This window comes from Filicampus tigris, chromosome 12, assembly GCF_054856515.1.
Source record: "Filicampus tigris isolate MCC_2025a chromosome 12, RoL_Ftig_1.0, whole genome shotgun sequence".
Lineage (NCBI taxonomy): Eukaryota > Metazoa > Chordata > Actinopteri > Syngnathiformes > Syngnathidae > Filicampus > Filicampus tigris.
In genome coordinates this window covers 24,292,522-24,317,660 of record NC_141228.1, presented here as the reverse complement: position 1 = coordinate 24,317,660, position 25,139 = coordinate 24,292,522, and the positions used below count along the sequence as shown (strand labels likewise).

At 49.8% G+C, this 25,139-nt stretch overlaps 1 protein-coding gene across 2 annotated transcripts in view; it reads right to left on the bottom strand.

Moving 5' to 3' along the window:
- Positions 1 to 24,870, bottom strand: part of adcy1a (adenylate cyclase 1a) — a 29,965-nt gene extending 5,095 nt beyond the window's left edge. The window contains exons 1-18 of one of the 2 annotated variants that reach the window (XM_086047130.1): positions 23,085 to 24,870; positions 21,113 to 21,262; positions 19,274 to 19,392; positions 17,557 to 17,668; positions 13,794 to 13,921; positions 13,177 to 13,335; positions 12,798 to 12,939; positions 11,345 to 11,500; positions 10,095 to 10,283; positions 7,377 to 7,474; positions 7,182 to 7,266; positions 6,786 to 6,875; positions 6,186 to 6,493; positions 4,957 to 5,083; positions 2,841 to 2,957; positions 1,729 to 1,875; positions 614 to 712; positions 138 to 252 (exon numbers count right to left, since the gene is read on the bottom strand). In XM_086047130.1, the coding sequence (XP_085903256.1) occupies positions 138 to 252; positions 614 to 712; positions 1,729 to 1,875; positions 2,841 to 2,957; positions 4,957 to 5,083; positions 6,186 to 6,493; positions 6,786 to 6,875; positions 7,182 to 7,266; positions 7,377 to 7,474; positions 10,095 to 10,283; positions 11,345 to 11,500; positions 12,798 to 12,939; positions 13,177 to 13,335; positions 13,794 to 13,921; positions 17,557 to 17,668; positions 19,274 to 19,392; positions 21,113 to 21,262; positions 23,085 to 23,696 (2,953 nt within the window). In that variant the 5' untranslated portion in view covers positions 23,697 to 24,870. The remainder of the gene's footprint in view (positions 1 to 137; positions 253 to 613; positions 713 to 1,728; positions 1,876 to 2,840; positions 2,958 to 4,956; positions 5,084 to 6,185; positions 6,494 to 6,785; positions 6,876 to 7,181; positions 7,267 to 7,376; positions 7,475 to 10,094; positions 10,284 to 11,344; positions 11,501 to 12,797; positions 12,940 to 13,176; positions 13,336 to 13,793; positions 13,922 to 17,556; positions 17,669 to 19,273; positions 19,393 to 21,112; positions 21,263 to 23,084) is intronic. The other variant, XM_086047131.1, reaches the window with a different exon arrangement.
- Between the last annotated feature and the right edge of the window lie 269 nt (positions 24,871 to 25,139).

Genomic DNA, 25,139 nt, shown 5'->3' with positions numbered 1-25,139 from the left:
TAGCCCACCTACCGCCAATCAGCGCCACTCGTGTCCGGCGCAAGAGAGGTCACAGTCGCCCGTTACGTTTGCGGCCGTGCGCGTGCGCGTGAGTGCGAGTGCGCGCGCGAGTAGGCACTCACTCGCGCTTCACTCACCTACTCTGAGCACAAAGTCATTGTAAGACTGATAGTTAATGGCATCCAGGACATCGAACATCTCAATGGCAAAATCGGATACTGTGCATAGATGTGACCTGATGGAATTCTTGGCCTGAAAAACATGAAATGCACACACGTGAAACCCACGCACACAATCATCACACCTAAAACGCACACAAGGAGGAAGGCAGCCGAAAGCAGCGTGACGAGACCGCCGACGCGCGGCGCCCGTGGCTTCGCGTTTGCGTTTGCGTTGTTGCGGACAGCTTTCAAAAAGTCTTGTGTCGTCTGTCGGCTCTGTGGGACTTTCACACGCCGGATGACCGCAGAAGGCCGCCCGGCAATCCCCCGCAATGGATTGCCGGAGTCAAACGTGCGCAACCGATAAAGGTGAAGACCAACACGGCATGAAAAGACTACTTTGAGCGACACGCTTCCTTGTGGTGGTGAAAGGCCAGATCGAGCATGCGTACCTTCGAGCCAGTAGCCGGAACCAGCCCCACGGCAGCCATGTACGTGCTGCCGATCGTCTTGATTTTCTCAATGTCCCGGTAGCACTCCTTATCCATCAGCTAAAAAGAAAGACAAGGCAATCGCAATTGGAAACACAAAACATATGTAAAGTGCTTTGTTACAGCTCCTGCTGTTGTGAAATGCGCTATACAAATAAAATGGCCTTCTATGGCTTTGTATAGGAAAGGAACAATGACAGTCACTTTCTTTCCGTAGTTCCCTTCACGCGCCATCGCAAAAGCTTCAAAATGCAACAATGTGACACTTGTCTTGTTTCCAAAAGTAGTCAAACGCTTGGCTAATTACTTCAGTGGCAGAACACAAAGGCTTTAGATTGGCGGACTTTACTCATACACTTTATTTATTCCGAACGGTATCCTACTGGGGACCAGTTCATTGACTACTTATAGAAATGTCCTGTGGCAAAATGTCACTGATGCCAACTTTCACTTTCATGCGGACGACACCGCGCAATATTGTGCGGCTTCATCTTCAGCCAGTTGCGTAGAACGTGAGCAAACTGATTTGTCATTCTGAAAAATCTTCGGCACTCGTAATTATGACAAGACTAAAACGATGTTTTCCAAAAGCAAGGAATACAGATGACGACGGTCGGATTGTTGCGCTCAACCAGAAAGTGATGGAACACGTGTCTGTTGACGGATACCTGACATTTTTTTACTCGCAAGAAAAGGTGTCATTCAAACAGCGTATTGGGTGCCTTAGACAAACAAACTGCGAGTGAAACTGAGCTATGTTTAGAGAAACAAACACGTTTTTCCGTCAGTGCCAGAAAATATTTCTGTATGCTCCCTCTTGATTTCAGAAGTTACCGCTGCAATCCAATGGAAAAATTACGTTTGGCATTCCCCGGACAAGGACCGTCGTCTTGGGTGAAAAACGGGCGCCAACTTTGCCCCGCTGTAACTTACAACGTCCGTGATTTTAAACGGGACCGTTTGCCAAGTATGGAGCCGTTTCAAATCAGAAGCACGGAGGGTTTGCGTACTGAAGGCGCTTGTTTGCTTACTAAAGGCTGAGGATGACGACGACGACGCTCAAATCATGCGTTCACCTCATCAAAGTCAGCAATGATCTCATTGAGCAGCCGCAGACACTCGACGCCCATGTCGTTTCCATCCAACTCGATGTAGAAGTCGTTGAAGTTGGCAATGGAGGCAAACAGTACTCCCACCTGAGCGTAGGACTGGTAGTACAAGTCCTGACGGGGACAGGGAGTGCACGGGGGAGTGAGTTTCTGCCGGTCGCACTTTTAAAACAGGCAAAACAACAAGAGAAGACATTGGCCAAATCAATTTGTCGGCAAAGGATACGCGTCAGCTGAAGGTGCGCGCCTTCGCAACCATTTTCCAGGCGCGCTTGCTGTGTGGTGAAACCGTGCACGGTTGGAGTTGAACCCAGACGAAGTCTTTATGGACACCGAGCCGCGTTGTGACAGGGACATTTTGCGGCCGAAAGGTCCTTCCTGAAGGAAGGGAGCCTCAGGAGCTCCTGCATTTTCCCACGCGCACTGATCATTGTCAAGCGATCTGCACGATCGAATCCTTTTCACGCACTCGGCTTCATGAAGAAACACTCGATGGTAAGCGCAGCTTATTTCCTCAGCGCTACCTCGGTTGGGAGCGCGCACTCCCTCCGACCGGGACCGTGCCATCAGCGCATTTGCCTCCTACTTGTGAGCTTCGGCTTTCGGGTCTTGGCTCGGGAGTTCCTGGCTGCGGCTTTCCTGGACTTCAGTGGGCTTTCTTCAGCCACTCTGCCTTTCTCACACTTTCCATCGACGTGCGCGTAATTGCTAAGGATTGTTACTTTGCTGGCTGTTCATTGTTAACTGCGACTGGTATATCTGGGAGGGTTAGGGATGTTTGTCACCCAAAGTCAGCTGGAAAAGGCTGCAGCTCACCCGCAAGTGCAATGAGTCCAAGCTCTATCGGGATTGTGTCCTACGAAAGGCCACTTCCTGCCATTCCTTGAATGATGAGGTCTTGGCTTCACCTTTTGGTCGTCATTTGGTCGCTGTTGATCACTAGTTGCTCTTGAGCGCGATATGTCTCATGACGACGTCTCCAGCAAGCTTTTGCGCGTGTCAAAGAGCCGCGAGCGCATGTTGAGCCCGTCCGTCCGTGTGGACCCGCCTGCGGAAGGTGGCGGCGGCGGCATGCTCACCATGTTCCTGGGGTTGGACATGAGGAAGTGTTGAGCCACGTGTGCCGGCAGCAGGTTGAAGAGGATCCGCTTGTTGTCCAGTTTCACTTTCTCCATGTCGTCTCGCTCCTCCTCGGCCTGGGCGCCGTCACGCAGGACATCGGGGAAACAAAAAGAGCGCCGTCATTCTGCTACCGTCTCATTCCCACTGAGCTGGGCTCGTGGTGACATGTTCTATTCACTAGGGGGGGATGATGCGTTACTTTTCATGGCGGTCCACTTGAATTTCTCACCTCACACAAGTGTGCGTGGGGGACCCATAGAAACCATTCATATAACAGCGTTAGGCCTTTTCCTACATCTGAGCACATTTGTTCAGTAAGCCTTAGTTTTCTGCAATAACTAAGCAGAATCAAATTGAAAATAATCAACTCTTTGAGAAACGCTGCTGTTCAACGCCGCTAATGTCAGTGGAAATTTCAAGGCCATTTTTATTTTGAAGCAGAACTTAACAAATACTCTACATATGGCATCTGGTGGATTATTTGAAAGATGAAACATATTCCCACTAATCTGTTGATATGTTGCAGAACATGATGGCGGGCATTACGCAACCTAACCTGAAACTTTTCCGGCAGCTTCAATGAAAGTGAAAGACTCAAAATGCAGTGCGTGTGCCACGATGTGTGTTTTTGTTCATTTTCTTTTAGATCGACTTTGGTTTGATCTTTTGTTCCCTTTCTCATGTCTTGTCTCGCTTCTGAGGTTCCTCTTTCCACCTGTTCTGGGCTTTGTGTCAACCACTCAGCTCCCTCCGCCCACTCGTGTCTAGTCCTGCTGCACCTCGTGGTCTCGCCAGCTAGTCTCCTGTTTGCTTTCAGTCTTTCCTGTTGGCTGTGCTCATCACATTTGAAACGGGACATTCCAACAGAGAGGACTAGACATCTATTGTAGTGAACCTTGGAAGGAGAACTGAGTTTTGTTGGGGTTAAAGGCAATGAAGTGGTCAAAGAAAATGAAAAGAAAAGCCTCCACTGGGGATGAGAGAAGCCAAAAGCAAAGTCAAACCAGAAATGATGTTGAAAAGGCAAAAGGAATGGAAGGCGGAATAGAATGCCAGGCAGGCACTATCATGCCATTCGGGAAAATGTTGGGTTGGGGAAGCGTCGCTTGGGGTCAAAGTTCAAAGTGCAAGCAGGAACAAAGCGAAGTAAAAAGCAGCATTTAGAATTGTCAAGAGTCTTTGTGTTTGTTCGATACGCTCGGACGGAATGGGCCGACGGCTTGCAAAATGCGCGGCGCTCTGGGCAGAAGGTGACGCCGTGGCAACGCCAATCAGATAAACGGCAAGACGCCACATTCACTAAGAGCCCGATGAGCCCTTTCTTCATTCAGTTCACCTTCGACCTTTGCCTTCATGTAGTCAAGAGAATCGCAATTAACTGGACTTGGAGTTGTGTTGAAGTTTTGAAAAGAAAAAGATGCACTCAGGTCGGGTCTCTCAATCGGTAGCTACTATTTTTGCTTTCATTACACATTCCCCATCTTTTGTTATCCAGGTTTCAAAAGCACTGGGATGAGACTCAACACAACAACAACAACAACAACAACAACAACAACAACAACAACAACAACAGCAACACGACTTGCAAGGGTGACGACAGCCGACAGCAAACACAAACAATGAAGCGGCAGCACCAAGGCAGGAGACTGAGAAACCAGCGACTGACGGGACAACCGGCAACAGCCGGACAAGACGCGAGTGGCCGCGGGACACAATAACCTAACGAGACAGACGCGGACAAAAAGGACAAAAGTCAAATCCGAATGCACAACACGCCTTATCTTTGCCACGTGCGCCAACGCATTTGAGTATGTTGAGAATTTCATTTATGCCGTACGGTCTGGGATGACTTACTTTATTTATTGGGGCAAAGGTCAGTTCCCGTTTTTATATTTTCCAAAATGCAACTTGTTTTAGATCAGATGCGCATTGATCAAAGGCAGTGATCTGATCTCCCAGCCATCAGAGAGTCAAAACGGTATTGAACGGTACGCCCCGCCCTATATCGTTAAGGCTCCTCAGTCATTACAAGTCGGACCGAGTGGCCGTCGAACGGCTCGCCGGGAAACGCACCTGAGTCGCCCACAGGTAGTCAAGCCGCAGCTTGAGGTCGAGCTGCCTCGAGTGGAGAGCCAGAGCTGCGGAGAACAGCAAGACAGCCAAGACAGGATCAGAAGCCCGAGTGTGGAGAAAGCCACCGCTGAAAGACAGAGCGCAACATGACCTGCTCACAAAATGCGGAGCCAAAATGCAAATGTTTGAATGACGGAGGCCACCAAATCAAATCAAATACAACAAAGTCAGTCAAGCACAGTGTTGAAGAAAAGGACGTTTTGCAGAGCCTGCATTCGTTTCAATGATGTCCCGATTGGCGCTACCTTCCATCCATCCGTCCATTTCAGGAAGCGCTCGTGCTCAATCGTGTTGCAGGTGTGCTGTGCCTGTTGCGGCTAACTGTGGCTTCGGCCCGGACTGGTGCACAACTAATGGCACCGCGGAGGGACCTCTCAATTCAATTCCGGACGTTTGCAATTTGAAGACTCTCAAGCGGCTCAAAACCTCCGAGGTTGAATCGCGCAAGACTCGAGACTGACGCAAAACTCACAAGTGAGCGCGTGTCATTCAACACGCGTGTGTCTCGCTGCTTTTGGGGCGACGCCCGAGAAAAGCGATCACGATTACAGAAGTGGAATTCAAAATGTCAACGTAGGAAAGTCAAACGCACGTCTCCCTCCGTCCCGCTGGCGTTGTACGACAAGCTGGAGAATAGGTTGAGATTGGTGAAAGGAAAAAAAAAACCGGAATAAACGCGACACAACATTTTGAAGTGTTTTACATTTGAAATTATAGAAATGAATTAGTGCGGCGTGAAGAAGGATCAAATGTGTGATGGAGGAAGCGGATCTCTCATTCCCAATACTTCCACCGGTTTCATAAACATGTCAGTGGATTCATGTATTCCCTTACGCTACACAATCTCACTAACTGGTCCTTGCAATGGAATTCAAATGTTGTTCGTGGAGTTATTAAAGCTTTTAGGATGGCCATGGAACAAATGAATTCTTCAATATTTACAATGGGGAAGTTTTGCTTTGAATCTAAATGCAAACAGACAGAGTTAGCATACGACAGTATGTTTGATCCCTGCATGAACCTACATCGCAGCACAATCAGAATTGCCCTACTATTTTATTTTCAAATACCACGGTGCACTCATACAAAGCACGGAAAAGCAAAGAATGGGTTAGGCACGTGCTTGCAACCTGGTCAAAAGAGTAGCCGGTGCCGGACCTTTGTCTTACCCGACAGCTTGCCGATAGCCGCTGGTCTCCACCGTGACGGTGTAGGTCACAGACAAAAGGAGGAGCAGGAGGAGTTTGGGGAGCGAAGACACTCTGAGGTAGGGCACGGTGGTGAGCGTACCAGCTAGGCAGGACAAGAGCGCGTACGCCCAGCTTGGGCCGCCTCTCGCTGCCGCTGCCGCTGCCGCTGCCGCTGCGGAGGCCGCTGCTGTGGCGTTGGCCGCTTCAGCACCAAACGCGTCTGCGGCGGAATCCTGCAACGTGCTGTTGGACCGGACTTGAACTCCAGCCCACGGAATGAATCCCGCCTGTAAAAATGCAAGGGAATCTCGCTATTTGGCCGAGACAACTGCAAAAGCACCAAGTGAAGCGGACTTGGAATAGATACGGGAAATCCCACTCAAATATTCCCCCACACACATTCGTATTTATACAGTACGCGCTGTATCTATATGACATGGTGAAAGCTTGGTGCCCCGTTAGCTTCGTCAACACAACCTTTTCGACAATATTTGAGGCATTCCAATTCATTTCCATTCGAGGGAAACCTCACTGATTGTTCGTTTCAGTTTGGAGTCGTGCGAGAATTGCAGGACTTACCATGCAGGCCTGCGTGACGGAATAAGAGAGCAAAACCAGGAAGACGCACACCACTGTTCGTATCTGCATGGTCAGGCAGCCCGGTTGGCACTGACAGCAAAAGAAAGAAAAAAGGTTGGCTGGGAAAAGAGTTGACAAATTGGATGCAAACAGTGGCGTTGACGTAACTGTTCGGTTCTGTCGTTGCTCGCCGCAAATCAATTAGCAGATCGTCCGAAGGCAATGTCATTAACAGTCACTTCATTGAACAGAGAGTTCTTCTAAAATGGGAGCGTTTATACCCGTCGGAGGCTGGAAAATGGACATTGGAATGAAGCCAAAGCGATATGGGCGGCCACTAACAGTGCTCAAAGAGGACCGGGGGCAATAGAACGGAGGCGCATAAGAAGTTCCTACCTGAACACTGGTAAGATGCAGGTACATGACACAGGCCACATGAAAACAGACACACAAGACCAAGAGAAGCAGGACCAGCATCCCCCTGGCAGAGAAAGAGCAATATCGGAGTGAGAAGTATTTGGGCATCCCTCCAGAAAAAAACCTGTGCATTTGGGATTGTATCATGAGCAAAGAATCAAGGAAGAAACGTACTGTGGGATCATTAACACATAGACAAGTCCAAAAAATGCAGCCAGGATCAGGGAGACAACCACTGCGCCGATGAAATGTTCGTCACACATCTGGTTGTACTAAGAAAAGGACGCAAAGAGAGAAACAGTCATTCATCCAGCTTGATCGGTCCGTATGGCCAAAGTCGATCAGTTCACATCGACTGGGCTTCATGCACCAATCGTCCTCCTTCAAGCGTCTCCAGTTGGTCCGAAATGCCGCCGCTGGCCTCCCGACTGGAGCTCGTAGGAGAGAGCACATAACTCCAATCGTGGCACCCCATTCACTGGCGCCCTCTACATTTTAGAGTTTGTTTTAAGATACTTTTATTTGTCTTTCAACCTTGAAATGGTCTCCTCTCACCTTATCTCTCAGAGCTCCTCCACGCCTACGCACCTGCCCAGTGGCAGGGTTAACCCTAACCCTAACCCTAGCCCTAACGCTAACCCTAACCCTAACCCTAACCCTAACCCTAACCCTAACCCTAACCCTAACCCTAATCGGAAATAACCCTAATCTACTAAACCCTATCTGGCCTACGAAATTAATGTCTAAATTGACCCTGAATCTAAACAAAATTAAAAAGGATATAAAAATTGGGGATGGGGAACCGAGGTCTACCTGTCCCTGAACTCAAACGTGGGTCTCTACACGATGCTAGCCCAGATTATGAACGTTGGAAAGCTAAGGACGGCGAAAATATAAGAGTAGCACTGGAAAGTTGGAGAGTGATAGGGGGTGCATAAGGGTGGGAATAATAAAACCAAATGTATAAACCAAAAAAGGATCGCTCCGAGAAGCTGTACCTCGTAGAGCCATTTAAATTGAGGGATGGGAGTGCTAGTATTGTTGTAGGGGTCTGGGGGAAAGGGGGAGGATAGGTGACGGAGGTTAAAGGAAGTTGGATAGTAAAGGACGGCTGCTTCTGTAGCATATGGATGGGGAAAGATATGGGGGTGCCAAACTAACGGGAGGGAAAGCCAAAAATATGGAATAAAAAGAACCAAAGAAGAACATGCAAGAAGAAGCAAAGAATAGAAAAGCCAAGCAAAGATGGTAGAAGCACATGCAGGAGATGACAAAAAGTTAGAAGAAGAAAACATGCAAGAGAAATGAGAAATAAAGAGTAGGAAAGCCAAGCAAAGATGATAGAAGCACATGCAAGAGAAGACAAAAATTCAGAAGAAGAAGAAAAAGAAACATGCAAGAGAGATGACCAAAAACAAAAATATGACGAACAAAAGAAACACAACCCAAACGGGGAAATTGGAGAGTCCAAATTGGGAAGGATGGGGCCTCGCCTGAGGAAGGACAAATAGTTATCCGAAACGTCGCGACAGGCTCCATCCCTAGAAAATCAAATACAGATGCATCAACATAACCAAAAAGAAGAAACGGAAAAATACAAAGTGCACGAAACTTATTACTTCTATAACCAAGGCGAAATCAAGCAGAACAGAGAGAACACAAATAAGTGAAAGCTAAAGAATGGCATGTAGAAGAAACAAAATACAGAAAGAGTGAAATAAACTACAACAAAAGTCAAGAGAGACGTGTTTTAGCGGTGCTTGTGGACCGTGGGACGAGTTTTGGGGTCGGGAGGCAGGACCGTGCACCTCTGCCTCACCGGCCGAGGGGCTTAGTCTCCTCGGGGTGGTGTGGGCGGTTCATTCCCCTCACCTAACGCTAACCCTAACCCTAACCCTAACCCTAGCCCTAGCCCTAACCCTAACCCTAACCCTAGCCCTAACGCTAACCCTAACCCTAGCCCTAACCCTAACCCTAACCCTAACCCTAGCCCTAGCCCTAACCCTAACCCTAACCCTAACCCTAACCCTAACCCTAACCCTAGCCCCCTGCAGTTAAAAATGAGACCCAACCAGTGCTGGTCGGATAATAAGAGCTTTCAAATGTTATTTATGTAGGAAACACCCTGGCATAGTCCCACCTGACCCCTCCGAGCGACTCCATCCAGGCCTCCTGCATGCCTCTGGTCGGCGGAGCAGACGCTGCTGGAGGTACCGAGGGCTAAGCGTGATGGAGCCTTTTGTGTTGCCGGTCCTTCCCTTTGGAATGACCTTCTATGAAATGTCTGGCGAGCCCCCTCTATGTCCATTTTGAAATCTCGTCCAGGATCACTTTAAATGCACAACCGTCATTGTTTTGTAATTAAGGTACTACCGGTCACGTTATTTTGCTTGATGACTCTCCGCATCGTCGGCACAGCACTAACGATATGGTATCTTACATCACACAAAGACTCCCTGGACTTATGTGTCACGTCTTTGTTTGTCATAGCTGCTCGTTAGTGCAATACTAGTGTAAGTCATACAACGGGAGAGAAATTCCTGCTGTGTTTTCACATACTTGGCCAATCAAGACGCTGCCGCTTCTGATTTGCTTTTGCATTTCAACCATGTTTGTAAGGCCCAAAAGCTCCGTTCTGTGTCTCATTTATTGCTCTACCCACGCACACATAGGAGAGCGATCACGTGTGCCGCCGAGACGTTCCCAAATCATTATCTGCAACCCCTCCTGAGAGGGTGGGTGGATTACTCAAGCGCACGCGCACGCGCACGCCCGTATGTACTCACACACAAAGACATCATAGGCTACAAGCGTGGGTGCAAGGGAGGAAGGGGAAAAGAATTAGTGCTGTGTATGGGAGAAAAAATGCTCAGCGGGTGCGGGCGGTCTTACCCTGCGCTCCCTATCTCGGTTCCGAAAGAACAAGGTCACGTAATTGAGATCCGACGTCCCCGATTGGCGAGCTTCGATGAGGCGTCCGATGTGGCGGTTGACTCGTGTTCCTGGCGAGTGCTGGTTGGTGGCGGCTGAGAAAGATGTCCGACTCCTTAACTTCTCAGATGCAGTCCTTAAAGCTCGCCGCTGTCGCGCACAGCACAAAGACACAACGCCTTGCCAGAGCAATTCATGAAGGTGTAATGTCCAGACTGCACTCTCGTTTGACCACATTTTTCTTATTGCGTGGAGGTGTGAGGTAACGCTTATAAGGGCCATGAGAATAGTGAACAATGTAGGTTACCTTCAACGCGCCAAGGCACAGATGGAAAAATGTCAGGATTTTAAAAAGGGCAAGCTAAAATCTATTAGCGTGTAACATCTAAAAAAAGAGGTATTTGAATCTGTCGATTTTGGTACACCATAATAATTTCATTCAATTCATTGGTCTCCTGACTGGTGTAAGAATTAGATTTCCCAAATATTTGTCTTTTTCTGGTTGAGCTACATACGCAAAGCGCATCTCCCTCCCGGAGACCTCCTTCCCTAAGAGATGGCACTCTAAGTACATAGCTGAGTACGATAAGTAAAAACAGAGTACACTGGCAAAAGTATGGAGAAACAGGAATTGAAAGTGAAAAAATACCAAGCAATCTGCCGCAAAATGATCTCTAGTAGATATTGCGTTTTTTAAGGTATTTCTAGATGAACAAAGGCTGGTATCAAATGGGGATTGATATCAGCGTTATTAATACTGCACTCTATTGCTAAACAGATCAGAGACAAAGTGTATCATGTCAAGACTCGACTCGTGTCTGAAAAGCGAAATGGAGCGCCAATGGAGGAGGGCGACTGAACAAGGGCAATCCCTGACAGCACTTGCTACGCAAGAGGAATCCCATGAAGATACGGTTTCGTTTCCGTCAAAGAGGGATGGAAATTTGCTCGACAGATTTTGGGCAAAACAAAAGATGAAGTGTCCCTCCATGCATTCTCTGTAGCGCTCATTGTTGTGTTCCAAACATGTCTGGAAATGGAATGTTTGAATGTCACACGGTGCCGTCCGTGTTGAGCGCAACGATCTTACCCGCTGCCCGGGTTTGCTTGCCCAACGGTGCCAAACTTGTTTATACAACTGGTCCCCGAGGCGTAATCCCTTCAAACGCTTGAACTTTCACACCATTCAACGTGGGCCGCGCGCAACTCACCTTGTCGTCATCCTCACACGTCATGACATTTGAGAAGGGGATCTCCGCCTTGAACATCTTCCTGCAGTGCATCAGTTGCACAAGCAGGTAGCACACAGTCTTGAACTTCATCCTCTTGGCTGGTTTGATGTCGGACAGAATTAAGCCAGGAAAGATCTGCAAAAGTCAAAGCCGGTCAGAGATGTTTCAAGTGTCACTGTCTTTGTATTGTAGTCTTCAGTCGTAAATACGAGCTGAGTTTGAATATAACAGCTCGGGCGTCGGCATGCCTCCATTATTCTAATAAAATGCCCATATATATTGAATACTTTACGGGAGCTGTGTTGAAGCATTGAAGCGGTGAAGTCTGATGTAATACACCGTAGGCTACAGTATAAGGTTCACATTCAAATACTTTTAACAACAACAACATTAGAGTAATAATGTAAAAGTATATTATTCAATTAGCCTGTCGGACTTCCTTAAATAATTACTGTAAAATCCCTCGAATGACGCTAATTTTATTGAAAAAAAAAAAATAGAGCGATCCCAAATCGAGGGCGGTGGGGGGGGTGGGTGGCGAATGTGGTAGTAAAGTTTTGAAGTTTTGAATCTTTATTCTTTCCTATTATTCACTTTGATAAGATACCAGCAAATTGGGGAACCGTATTATCCACAAGTCCAGAGAAAGGCAACTGCTTCTTAAGGGTGATTTTGTTGGAGGGGAGGTTGGTGAGGGTGCGTATTTTACTTTTAAATAATTTATCTTTTCTTTTGATTGAAGATAATTCTATGTTTTGCTTTGAATGTTTTAAAGCACTTTGAGTTGCATTTTTATGTATGAAAAGTGCTATATAAATAAAATGTGATTGATTGATTGATTGATTGATTGATATTATACACGGGTGCGTGTTATTCACGGGATTTTACGGTATGCGGAACGGAAATAAACATTCAGTACACGGCACGTGTCCTTGAGCACACACCGCATGTGATCGTATCTTGTCAACATGTTTCTCATGATTACCCATATGATTACTATTCTGGTTGTTGTTGTTAGGATGCACTACATTTATACTGTAACCCTGCTAAGTAGTTTAGAACATCCGGCACACCCGAAGGTCACATATTGTGAATTTTAGCATGAATTCAAGGTCGTCTGTGTCTTTTTGAACACCGTCCAAGATGAATTCTGCAGCAATGGAAGACAAGGCGGGAGACGAAAACTCCTAAACATGGCTTGTAATTTTGCCGCTCAAGTATGACTGCGCAATGTTAAGAACCAGCGGCAACGTGCGTGTACTGTGCACATGTACGGTTGGGGTGAGATGGTGGTGTGTGTGCCAGCTTAGCACATGGCCTGCCTCCCATTCTGCATCAGAGGCTTAACGGTTACACCACTGACAGATGTGTCACCTATCCAGCTGTGCGCTGGCAAGGGAAAAAGAGAACATGTGGGACGAGTGAACCGTACTTTGCGTCTGTGCGACGGCACGATGAAAAATGTCTCGATGTGATGTTTCTGAAGGAAGGCGTGTCTCTTGTGGCCAAAGCCGGGTTCCACCTCGTAGTCGCCGTTCAAGCACTCCAGGGTGGTTCTTGTGATGTGAACCTTACTGAGAACAAAAGCAAGGGCAAAGGCAGGACAGGACTTCTCATCAGAACGGGCCTTTCATAGTCCACCGGCTGCATAAACACGTCACAGTGAAGTTTGAGCCCGGGAAATGAATACAAGAACCTCTGCGACGCAACATTTGAAACAAGGACACATCCTTGTTCTTTCGCCTTTCTAAAAAACCTCAACTCGGTTAGCTATACGCTACGATAGCCTTGGCGTGTCCGTTGCCACTGACCCGGGCAGTCCTCCGGCCTCCATCACATTGGCCAAAGTCACATCGTTTGACCAGACGTCATACTGCCATTTCCTGAGGCCCAGCACGCCGCACAGCACTCGCCCTGTGTGTAGGCCAACTCGCATATTCAAGTCCACCTCCGTTGCCTCTACCACCGACCTGTGAGACAAAAGACAAAAAAGACAAGAAAAGAGGAGCGTTACCAACATTTACCGTCAATAGTCTACCCCGAAGTACAGATGGAAGAAATTTCGACTTCTCATTTAGTCGGCTGTCAAATTAATTATTGCGGGAATGAAATGTGTAATATCGAGTATCTGATCTGCTTCCTTGGAAGCACATACAGAAGCGCCTTACAACCGCTGCACGTACGGCAAACAAGAAACAGGAAAATGATCCACCGTGGTGCCGGTTGGCATCGCCGTACTAATCCCCCATTCGTACAGTACGTGATCGTTCTGTGATATTTGGGAGCAGAGTTGTAAATGAAGGCAATTCGTGGTGAAAAGTTTGCGAAGATAAGTAGCGCGGGCGTCCGCCGGCCGACGGGTGCTCGGAAGGACATTTTGAAGAGGGAAGCGGGGGAAGCGGAGGGCAAACATGTTTGTGTGACTCACGCTATGGTGTCAATCATGTCAAGGCCCATCTCAACACAGCAGTGGGCGTGGTCAGCCTTGGGTTGGGTCAATCCTGAGACGCAGTAATAACAGTCCCCCAGGATCTTGATTCGCCTGCAGTGATTCTCCTGTTGGAAGAGAAATGACACGCCCACCAGCAACTCAATCATGTGGCAAAAGGTGAAATTGTCACATGAACAACTATTCTTCCATACGGAAGTCGCACAGGAGCAACAGTTCCAATCTTACATGTGCTCGGAGTCATTACGGGCTTGCAAGAAGCATATGATTGCGTCACATCTTTCTTTTGTTCAACAGGGCAAACGGTGATCGTACTCTTGGAAACGAAATGTCAAAAATCACCAAACGGTCAGAAAGTGGATGATGAATGCTAACATCAGTCGAAGATCGTTTGTCATTTCAACTGCTGCAATGGACACACTGTACGGTAGCAAGCTGAACTTTAGGGGGAGCTCCGTTACAGTTGACGGTTGAGAGACCGCACGCGACCGGCGTACTAAAGCATCGCTGCTCGCGAAGCGCAGCGTGTGCTGGTGCAACTGTGCGCTTGGAGTTGAGGCCAACTGTAATTGCTCCCACATGCTCTTGAAGTAGAATCCCACCCACACATTCCCAGATGGATCAGCGATGTGTCGCAGTGCACATTTTGCACAAAGCCAGACGCATCAGCACACGCGCACAAAGAAGTTGCGACGCGTGTGGGGACGAGGCACAACATGTTTGCGCAGACGTCACTAGGAGAAACTTCGAGTTCAACAATGACAAGGTGCATTGTCACCACTTGGAAAGACCATACAACAGGAAGAAAGAGAGAAAGAGAGAAAGAGAGAAAGAGAGAAAGAGAGAAAGAAAGAAAGAAAGAAAGAAAGAAAGAAAGAAAGAAAGAAAGAAAGAAAGAAAGAAAGAAGAACTCTATAAGTTTGGACAACAGCTACGCACAAGAACTCCAGAAGAAGTTGGACTATTATTTCACCGTGGCAATAATTTTTTTTTTTTTTTTTTTAAATCCATCTTATAAATGCAGACTTTATAACTTTAACTTAATTTAAGAGATTACCGGTCGACAATTGTGACAATATTCTTGATGAAGACGTTCAACTGTGGAGAATGGGGTACCGTGCCCCCCGATATGGGCTGTTCAGTCTCCGTATGACTGGTATCAGTCATGGTTTGCTCTGCATTGCAGGCAGTAAATAGGAAAAGATCATCAGTAATTGGTTTCCAGTGAGGGTTGGGCTCTGCCAAGGTTGCTCTTTGTCACCAATTCTGCGGTTGGGATGAGAATCAGCAGCGCCAAGCTGAGGCAGAAAAGGGTGACGTGAACTCCGGGTCAGGAATGAGAACAAGGTTGAAGTATTTGGGCCTTTGTTAGCTGGAAAAGAGGCAAAGATGACAAGAGTGGAGTGATATGCCATGCCTCCGAGCCATCGCCCGCCACCCCCCAACAAATGTGTCATGGAAAGATAAGTGGCGATGATACTCCCAGCGCAAGGGAAAGAACAGGTGGGCGTGGCTGTCTGTGCGTCTACGTATCACGAAGCAAGCGGAACAAAAAGCGCCGACAGCACGGCATCTTTTCAACTCGCTGACATTCTGTCGACGGAGTCCTGACAGCAACGAGACGCATCTGTTACTCGGGCAGGTCGGCGGCGTCTGTCTTTGGGTCCGTTGGGGTTGCCGCAGCGGGCGGCAAGCAAGCGGCCAGGCTGGCAGCTCCGACGCAGCCGCTTTGGAAGCCAACGTCGCCCTCGCTGGCGCAACATGCGATCCATGTTGATTCGGCTGCGGCAACACACACGCACGCACGGCAATATCAAGTCATCGCAAGCGTACCGCAGCAGGGATTAGCGAGTGCTGGCGCACTGGTCGCTTGCCACACATCACCTCATGCAGTGTCTTCTTCTTCTTCTTTCTCCCCCTCTGTCCCTGCAGGCGGTATTAAAGCAGGACTGATTGCCGCCATGCAGAACCAAGTCAAGGAGGATAATCCTTTGGACTTTTCTGCATGCGTGTGAGCGTAGAGATCAAGTGGAAAGTGTCGGTACGGATCACGGGGCTCACAAGAGATCGAGGTCAAGAGAGTCTCCTATAGCAGAAATTGCTCGTGATGAGATGAGACGAGACGGAGGAGCCACGCAATGCGGCAAAATCGCCTTGGACTTTGAGCAGCCAGACATGCTTGCAGCAGGGGGAAGCTTTCGACCAGTTTCAGCTCCCGGTCGGTCAGGGGTGGCGGACCCACGTCAAAGGAAACGCCGGAACGGCCAGCGTGGCGCAGAGTCGTCCGTGGGAGTTCAATCGGTTGACTGATGAAGCCTGCTCAGAGTTCGCGATGAGGCCGAAATGTCGCCATCGTCGTCGAGACGATTTCTGGCATGGCTGCAGCGAGAGAGAGACTTCCTTCTCTCTGGTCTCCGCATCTGTTTGATCTTTGCGGTGCTCACACCTCGGACTCGCTCGCGACTTGCCCCGCACGCACATTGAGAGCCTAATCTCCTCGGCACTTATCTCCCGCTTTTTCTAAAAATCGGTTAATTCATGGTTCCACTTGGAACCCTTCCATTTACTTCTCAGTCTTGACCTTCATCGGCCCTTCCTTTATTTCCGTCAGCCCCTCCGGGCTACTGGATCGATATTGTGCGCGGCATATAAAATGAGCTCCGAGATTGAATAATACATCTGGCTTCCTTGTTGAGCTTTCGTTCGTTCTTTTTTTTTTTTTGGTACGGGCAGGAGCAGGAGCTCGCAAAATGTTTGGAGGGATTTCATCATTGGGTCATTTGAACTATAATATCGTCGCTGTCCTGTGACAAACCCGTATTTCCAATATTGGAAACTTTTTGAGTTTTCACTTTGATGCATTTCCTGTAACACAGAAACACGATATTCAGGTCGACATAAGAAAATGAAAGAAAATGGAGATAAGTGTTTTTCACATGACAGCGACGATATGACATATATGATGTAAGATTGTACGTCGTGTGGTCAAGAATCTATTTGTCAACTGGACATTTGGCCGTGACGACAATTTGAAGTTTGCCCCTCCATCGCAGCAGTAAACGACTTTCAGCCTGCTGGGAAGTCTTTGTACGAGACTTTGGACTGTGCCGGTGGGAATTTCGTTTAGGTCAACGGGTGAGAGGACCTGCCTTGTCATTTCCTTCGCAGTCCATCCATCGCAGATGATGGGGTTAACCAAACTCCAAACTCATGCGACCACGTCCTTCTGGACGTTGCTTTGCGCACTGTGGCACGATGCCGCGCCGCAAAATGATTGGAAGCATACAGCACTTGTGCCTGATTTAGTGCAAACTACCAGCCTTCATGAGCATCACGCCTACCCCCTCCTTGATGACATGAGCCAAGGTTGAAATAGTGCATGTAGAAGGCCAAATTCCAATGAAGTCAGGCTTGCCTTTGGGGGCCGCCAATCACCTGTTTGCAATGAACCTGCGCAATGTTGCAAGCGGGTGACTTTTGAGCATTGCTCAACTTCCGCTGCCCCTCTCGCAGCTTTTCGCAATGTGTTGCAGGAGTCAAGTTTGTCAGTTTGAACAAAAAATGGTTGTCATTCAACTTAATATAAGTTGAACAACATTGTCTTCCGTTTTTATTCACGTTTTACACAACATCGCAACTTCATTGGAATCGGGGTTGGTAAACTGCTTCATCGATCACGTGGCTTGAACGATATCACAGAAGTGATTAGGGGAGACCAAATAAGAACAAATCAGATACTCACTGTCGCAAGTTCATCAAACTTCCCAAAGAGCTCATTGAGCAACTTGACCAGTTCCTGTGCAGTGCACTGAGAGGCCAGACTGGTGAAACCCACAATGTCTGCAAACAATATGCTGTCAAGAAAGACACAACAAGACAGGGTCAAACGGCAGGCGGGTGGGTGGAAATCTCATTTACCGTTTTGATGTCGCGCTCCACATTCCAAACAAACGCAAGAGGGGAAAAAAAGCATCGTCGGCCGGCAAGGCGTGGACGATGAGCGTCAACCGGAACTCGATAAGTGAATGTGAATCTCGCTAAACAAATTACAGCTTTCAAGTCAATGCTGCTGGCTCCCTGATTGAGTGGAAGTGAGGAAGGTGACGAAAGCTACTTAGCCCCAATTTCATTTCCCCAGAGACGGACGGGCCGGACGGCGGCAAAACAAGACAGGATGGAGCTCACCGGAGTCGCGCTCGGAGTTGTTTTTGCCACGAGCGGGGATACTTTGGCGCCGATGGAAACCTCAAGTTTTGGACTGACAACGCAGTGGGTCCTCACGAGGCAGATGGACTCGTGAGAATACGCTTTGCTTTGTAATCTCACAAATTCTTTGCGCCAAGCTTCATAGCGAAACACGCTTCAACACGCAGAAAAAGTGGGGCGGAAACGTAAAGGCACACACACAAAAGAAGAAGGGTTACTTCTCACTGTTCTCCCCGCTGCATTGTCAATGACACTCAACAGCGTTTGGGGAAGACGGCCAAATTGGAATGATATCAGCCGGACCAATTATGTGGAAAAACGAAATGGCAACCAGGTCTTTGTAGGCGGCAGGCGGCCTCTGTGCACAGTCCCGTGTGGAGCCAAGCCAAAGTGGTAGAAAGAGCAGAGATGCTCGTCGACTGCGAGCGAGTGCGCAGGAGCTGAGCAGCCAGGCTGGCAGAAGAGCGCCAGAGTGGAAAAGGATTGTCTCTAGACAGGAGCGCTGTCGACATTCGACCTGGGCGGGCTCCGCTCCCGCGTGGACTAAGACTGACGCGGCTCTCTTCTTCTCTTGTTGGGACGTCATCAGCTCAAGGTCAGGACAAGCTCAATCGAGTTGGCACCTGAAGTTGCCCGCTCCATAAGCGGCTGACCTTCGCACGCCGCCGACGACAAACGATGATGTGTTCTTGAGCTTCATGCTCTCCTTTGCACTCCAAGAAGAGAAAACGCACACATGGAATGGGATGGACCCCAATCCAATGTATACGCAAGCAAATTCCCTTTGGAAGTTGCGAGGTGTCCCAGAGAGAGAGAGAGGGGGGCGCTCTCCAGCAGCTCCTCACGTCGTCCCTCCCGGCATGTCAACCTTCTGCCAGGTCTTTCTTCCGCAAGCTCTGGCGGCTGCCGGCTCCATCCTGCTGTCTTGGATCTCGGAAAGCGTTCCCCTTCATCCGAGCAGAGACTCCAACGTCCCGTAGCGCACCCGACACTTGAGCCGTTCCGGCCTGCCCGGCCGATCCCTTTCTTGGCCTCCACCAGTAACTAATGAGACGCGATGAAATGGATGTCGACGGCGGATATTTGGGGTCCCTTCTGCGCCGGTCCAATCTGCGCACGGCATGGCACTTTTGCGTCTTCGGCATGTTCCCCTCCTGATCGGCGGACTTCTAATCTTGAGCCGGGTGTCTCCGGAGCCAACGTTGGGATCGGAGCACACCCAGTGGTCTTGATGTTGTCATGACAGCCCATACCTGACATTGTCGTGACGCTGAATGTAGATCTTGTGAAAGATCCTCTCGGGGGGCTTCAGAAAGTCCTCCTTCATCTCCATGGCAACATTCCTGGGCAGCAGACTCATTAGCAGACGCTCCTGGGAAAGGGGGCAGGGCGTAGAAATGTCATTAAGGCATTTGGGTGAGCAAAATCAACAACAGTCATTATTTCCACGAAATGTTGAAAAGCGATGTGACGAAAGCAATTGGGGACACGCGCGCGCGCATGCACACTTAGCGAATGTAATGATCTCATTATCGCATCACAGGCCGTCTGCTGCGGGTGATTATGCGCTCGCATGACATTAAGTGTGTGGTCAGGGTAAATTCAGGTGACGAATCGCCGCTGTATGTGAAGATGCAGAGCTCTTTCGGCTACAAAGCGTCGCGTACGCACTCGTCTGCAACGCCGACATTTTCCAAGCCCGCCGCACTGCCGAGCCTTCGTACGGTTTGACGTCTTTCAAAAGTCTCCAGCGCTAATTCGGTCGCTCCCTTTCAGTAGTGCCGGGCGTCATTCATTTCAGTTTTGAGAAGAGAGAGCCGATCTTCAACAGCATGCAAAATAGTTGTGAAGTTTGCATTCTCTTTCCGAGGATACTTGTCAACAAATGGCCTTGCCTTCTTTTGCCGGCACAAACAACAAGCGGTGGGCTAGCCAAGACATTTGAACAATTGATGTGTTTGAAAATCAGAGTTGCAGGTAAAGGTGTTGATTTTTTTCAATCACCCCACCCAGGAAAAAGACCGTCTCGATGTCAATAAGATTGCCATTCCCGTCCACGACGAGCGCATGCTGACTTTATGCTCGCGACTGATGTCTGAGCGCACTTTGATTGGGCTGAATGAGCAGATTTCCTCACCACTACCAAAACCTTCACAATGGAAATGACAAAGGGAGAACAAATCGAACCGTGTTCCACAACACAAGTCCTCTCTACCGCTAAACTTGAATGGCAAGACATCCATCTCCATGGCAACTGAGTAAAGTCAGCCAGCCGATGGTGACTGTTTGCGTTGGAATTGCATTCCTTTTCAACAGGTACCCGGCGAAATTAGATGTCACGTACGGCACAAATCCAAAATTGCATGATACCAGAGAAAAGCCACGCTTTGCTTGATTGGGAGTTCACTTCCAAGAGAATGAGGAAAGCGTAGCATATTCAGGTTTCAACGTGGCTCCTCTATTTAGCCGGAATTTCCAAACATTCGCCCAACCAAGCAAATGTGCTAAGTACCGAAGCATCCTAAAGGGAAAGGTCCACCTGATGGATGAGATCCCGGAAATCCCGGCCGGCCGTTTGTTTGTGAGGCCGTGCAGCGGCCCGGTCGGCTGGCGCTTGAGAGATCCCAACCCGTGTCTTTGGGTTCACCCGGATCAACGGTGACCTTTCCTCAAGTACGGAGGCCACGGAAGCAATCTGCTCGTGTAATTAGCCGGGGGGGAGCCTGTGACTGCTCGGCAAAACACAGCCCCGTCATCGACTCACCTCAAAAGTGCCGCGGCCGCTCGCTGGGGTGACGTACGGCCCGAGAATGAGCGAATGAGGGACACGTGGCGAGCGAGCACCGTGCCGCACGCGCCAAAGAGTCTTTGAGCTGCCTGCCTGCCTGCCTGCCTGCCTGCGCTTCCTTCATGGCCATTCGCACTTGTTCTTTCCTTAAATGGCCGCTGTCGTCAGGGAGCACCCTGCCTTCCTCTCGGAAGCGTCTCAGAATGCATTTGCACCTGAAACCTTCACATAAAAACCTGCGCCGAGTCTGCGGTCCGGGGACGGGGGAGCTTTGGACGGACAGCACGTGCGCACTCAGCCTCACCTGCTTCTCGTTCTCGTCCTCCAGTCTCAGTCGCTCCTCGATGCAGTTGCGGGCCTGCAGGAAGACTTTCCTCTGCGTGCGCTCCGTCAGAATGCGCACAAAGACCCCCAACAAGTTGACGCTGGCGAAGAGCACCGCGTTGGCCGCCAACTAACACACAAAAGAGAGCAGATAAGAAAAGCCGGATGGCCGCATGCACGGGTGCACCGTTGCGAAAGGCGGGGAGGCGTTCATTTCTCTTTGTTTGGGGGAACGCGACACAATTGCAGGGGACTTGCCCGTCCGGATGCTTATGCTGGACTCTCGGCCCGCGACAAGCGCGTGCGTCTGATACTCGTAATGTCCTTCTTCGTCTAGCGGTAGCTGCATTGTCGTCCTCGCCCAGTTGGGAGCGCTCAACTTTGACCGTAGTATTCGCACGACACAGATGGAGTCGGCCCCTTCTTGCGTACTGCTAATGGCAAGCAATTTGTCGACCGATTGACAGTACCGTTCCCGCAGTGACTTGCAGCTGCTAAATGTTGTCATATCGTGAGTGCAATTCAACATACTGTTCATAACATCCATTTGTCAGCGATTGGCAGCAAAGCTCCTCCAAAAACAAGAAGAAGCAACTCGATCTTGGAGTGACTTCCGCTGCCAGGTGCCTTTGAGCAAGCTTTCTACTAAATGCTGTAATGTTCATCTGGTGAGTGCAATTCAAGGTGTACAGTTCATCAAGTCCCTTGGTCACCAAGTGGCAGCCGGCAATACAATAATAAAGGCAAGTGAGTGGAAAATTTATAGGAAAGACAGTTTCTTCATCGACCTGCATGAGAGTTTTCAATTTGGGACGACAACACATGGACTTGCAGTCTTTGAAGCGTTCAACACGACACGTTCACAAACCTCTCCCAAACAAGTTTGGCGTCAACAAAAGTCAGTAAGTCCCAAGTCAGATTACAACAATTAGCAAACAAACGGGCGTGCCTTGATCATGGCAACGATTCGACAATCGTGGCAACGTGTGGAGCGCACTTCAGCACTGAGTGGATTGCAACACTGGAGCGAGCCAGCAAGCAAGCAAGAAAGCAAGCAAGCAAGCAAGCAAGCAAGCAAGCAAGCAAGCAAGCAAGCAAGCAAGCAAGCAAGCAAGCTTAACAGATCAAATGAAGCTGGCTTTTTTTTCCCCAAAGTTGCAGCCTTTGCCATTTGAAAAAGTCGGTGACTTGTTCAGCCCTACACGGTGGGCAAAGCCGCAGACAAAAAAAAAAGATCTTGGAGCGACACTAAGCTACTACCTAGAAACCGGTCAGGTGCCAGGCACCCATCTGAGCCGCCATATTGCTCCTTTGCGCATAACGGTCGACGTATCCTCGGAAAGTCGATCTTGGAAGTCCGCGGTCGTCATTGTTCTACGAACTGGCCTTCCTCGTCACATTGAATGTGATGTAAATAAATGACGCTTATGTCTCAAAAACAGAAAATTGAGCTGACTTGATGTGAATAGCCAAAAGGTGGATTGTAAAGAAAAAAATGATGACTGAAGCATTTTAAACGGAAACCTTAACTCGGTAGTCGTTGTGCGCATGACATCTTTTTACTGGCGCGCGTCTCGACCGCGAGAAGCGCTTGTGTTCTCAATGCGCTAAACTTGACCAAAGAGCAAAGGCCATGTCGTTGGGTTGCTGGCGAAGCAGCTCTGCCTCCACATTCGGTTGCGCTTGGGCAGTGAGGCTGCATGCGCAGGACTCCACGTTGCCTGCTTTCAGCACCGCGATGGAGCAGGACAGCTCCACGCGCCCACTTGCTGCCCGGCTTCGATCACGGCGCCACTTCGTCGTGCGGCAAACGTGTAGCGCCAACGTGTCCGCACCTGCGCCACGCACACTCGCACTTGGGCACGACCTCGACGAACGCAGCAAGCGCACGTGTGCGGCGCGGGCTGGCGCTTCGAGCGCGTGCGTGGGCCAGGCGCGCGGCATGCACCTACCGGTCTCCACAGCTCGCGTGTCCTCCTGGCGCTGGAGGTGGAGATGACAATAAAGTGGGACGCCGCCAGCACGAGGCCGAAGAGCACCGCCAGCAGGGTCCGCACCGGCAGCAGCGTGTACGCCAGCAGCGTGACCAGCATGAGCTGCCACACGCCCCGCTCGGGCGCCGGCGCGGGGGCGCCCGCCGGCTCCGAGAAGGGGCAGCAGAGCAGCGCGAAGGTGAAGCTGAAGAGCAGGGCCAGCTTGGCCGTTTGCTGCAGCTGCGTCACCTGCAGGTACTTGACGTTGGTCACGATGAAGAGCGAGAGGAAGACCACGCAGTGCACCGGGTTGGAGCCCTTGGAGAGGCTCAGGCGCGGGTTGGACAGCAGCTCCGCGAGGGACAGCGACGACGCGGCGACGATCAGCACGGCCAGCGCCTTGAGGGCGGCCGTCTGCTCCAGCTTCAGGTTGTAGCTCTGGAAAAGCGCCTCCAGCTCGTGGCTGCTGAACTCGTCTTCGCACGCGACGGCGTCCAGCGTCGCGGCGGCCGGCGGGCAGCGACGCTTCCTCCGCCGGCTCTTCTCGACTCTCTGCGCCGCCGTCTCCTCCATGATGGGGCCATTCGCCATGCGGGGATGGCGCCGCTCAACGCTTCAACTTTCTGCCCCCCAAGACCGCGCCGCACGACCGCCCGCCCGCCCGGCCGCCCGCCCGACACTACGCGGGTCCGTGGAAAGTGTGGAAATGGAGGGGGGTGGGGGGAATTGGGCGAGGGGGGGAGGGGGGCGAGGTAGAGGGCGTGCGCGCCCTGTCCACAGGTTGACGATATTTGGTGTGTTGTCAGAAAAAGTAAGCATCTCTCTCTCTCCCCCTCCCCTCTCTCTCTCTCCCTCTCTCTCTCTCTCTCTCTCTCTCTCTCTCTCTCTCTCTCTCTCACGTGTAGTGGGCTCAGCTGAGACCGAAAGGGTTAATGCTGGCTCTGTATTATGCTCCAGAAATACTGCCAGGGCTAACCTTAAGCTTGCATATGGTGACAATCACAACATCCGGCCAAATATGACGTGCATTTCCTTCTTTGTCTTTGTCATGCATTTGCAGCACTTGTTCTTCTTCTTCTTCTTCTTCTTCTTCTCGAGCAGCAGGCATGCGGCGTTTGCTGCTTGGGCGAAGGCGGCAGCAACGCCGCGCCGGTGATTTCCCCTCAGCGTCTGCAGTCACAGCAGATGTAGTTCCCAGCTAAAAATAGCCGCAGCTGCACCAAGCATGGCAAGAATTTGATTTCGGCGATCGAGCGCTCTCAGACTATCCGCACAACAGCAGCAACCGACGAGAGCTTTAAAAATAGCTTCTAGGTGCGATGCTGTGCGTCACGGCAATCCGATGAAGCCTTGTTATGGTTCAGGGCTGTGATGCCTGCTCCAAATTTGCATCTTTTAGGCACGCATTCTGCACCTCTGCCTCTCAGTGTGCGAATGGTGGGCTATGTCATGACTTGATCTTATTTTGGGGGTGGAGGGGGCTTTGGCCCAAACAAATGTGCTTTACTTGTATGCGTGTGTACGTATGCTTGCTGTATATGCAGAATATATTAAAACAAACATTCGACTTGTTTTGGAACAATCATGTCAAGTGCACAATTCATAAAGGGCAGTTTACTTGTCACCGAGGTGACGTATACGCAGTGCAACTGGCTTTTTTCTCAATTCTACCGCTACGTAGCATACCACGCATGCAGACCGAACATACGCGCATGCAAAAAAGGTTTTGGGGCTGCTTCTTCCTGCACCTCCAACAACAGCAACAAAATGCCTGCCTGTCCGCCCGCCCGCCCGCCTGCGCACGCCCCTCCAACAACGACGCCTCCACGTATGATCGTTGAATTTGTGGTCAAAAGAGCATCCTGCATTCTCGTTGTTCATACAATTCATGTTCTTCACGTGGCTTCCTTTTCCTTGGCAATCTTTCAATTCGACTTCTTTGCGGGCCCCTCACCTGGATCATCCCCAACCGCCCAAGGCAAAAGAATTGCCATTGGGTATTTTTGTCATGATTTTAAGGGGATACGAACCCGG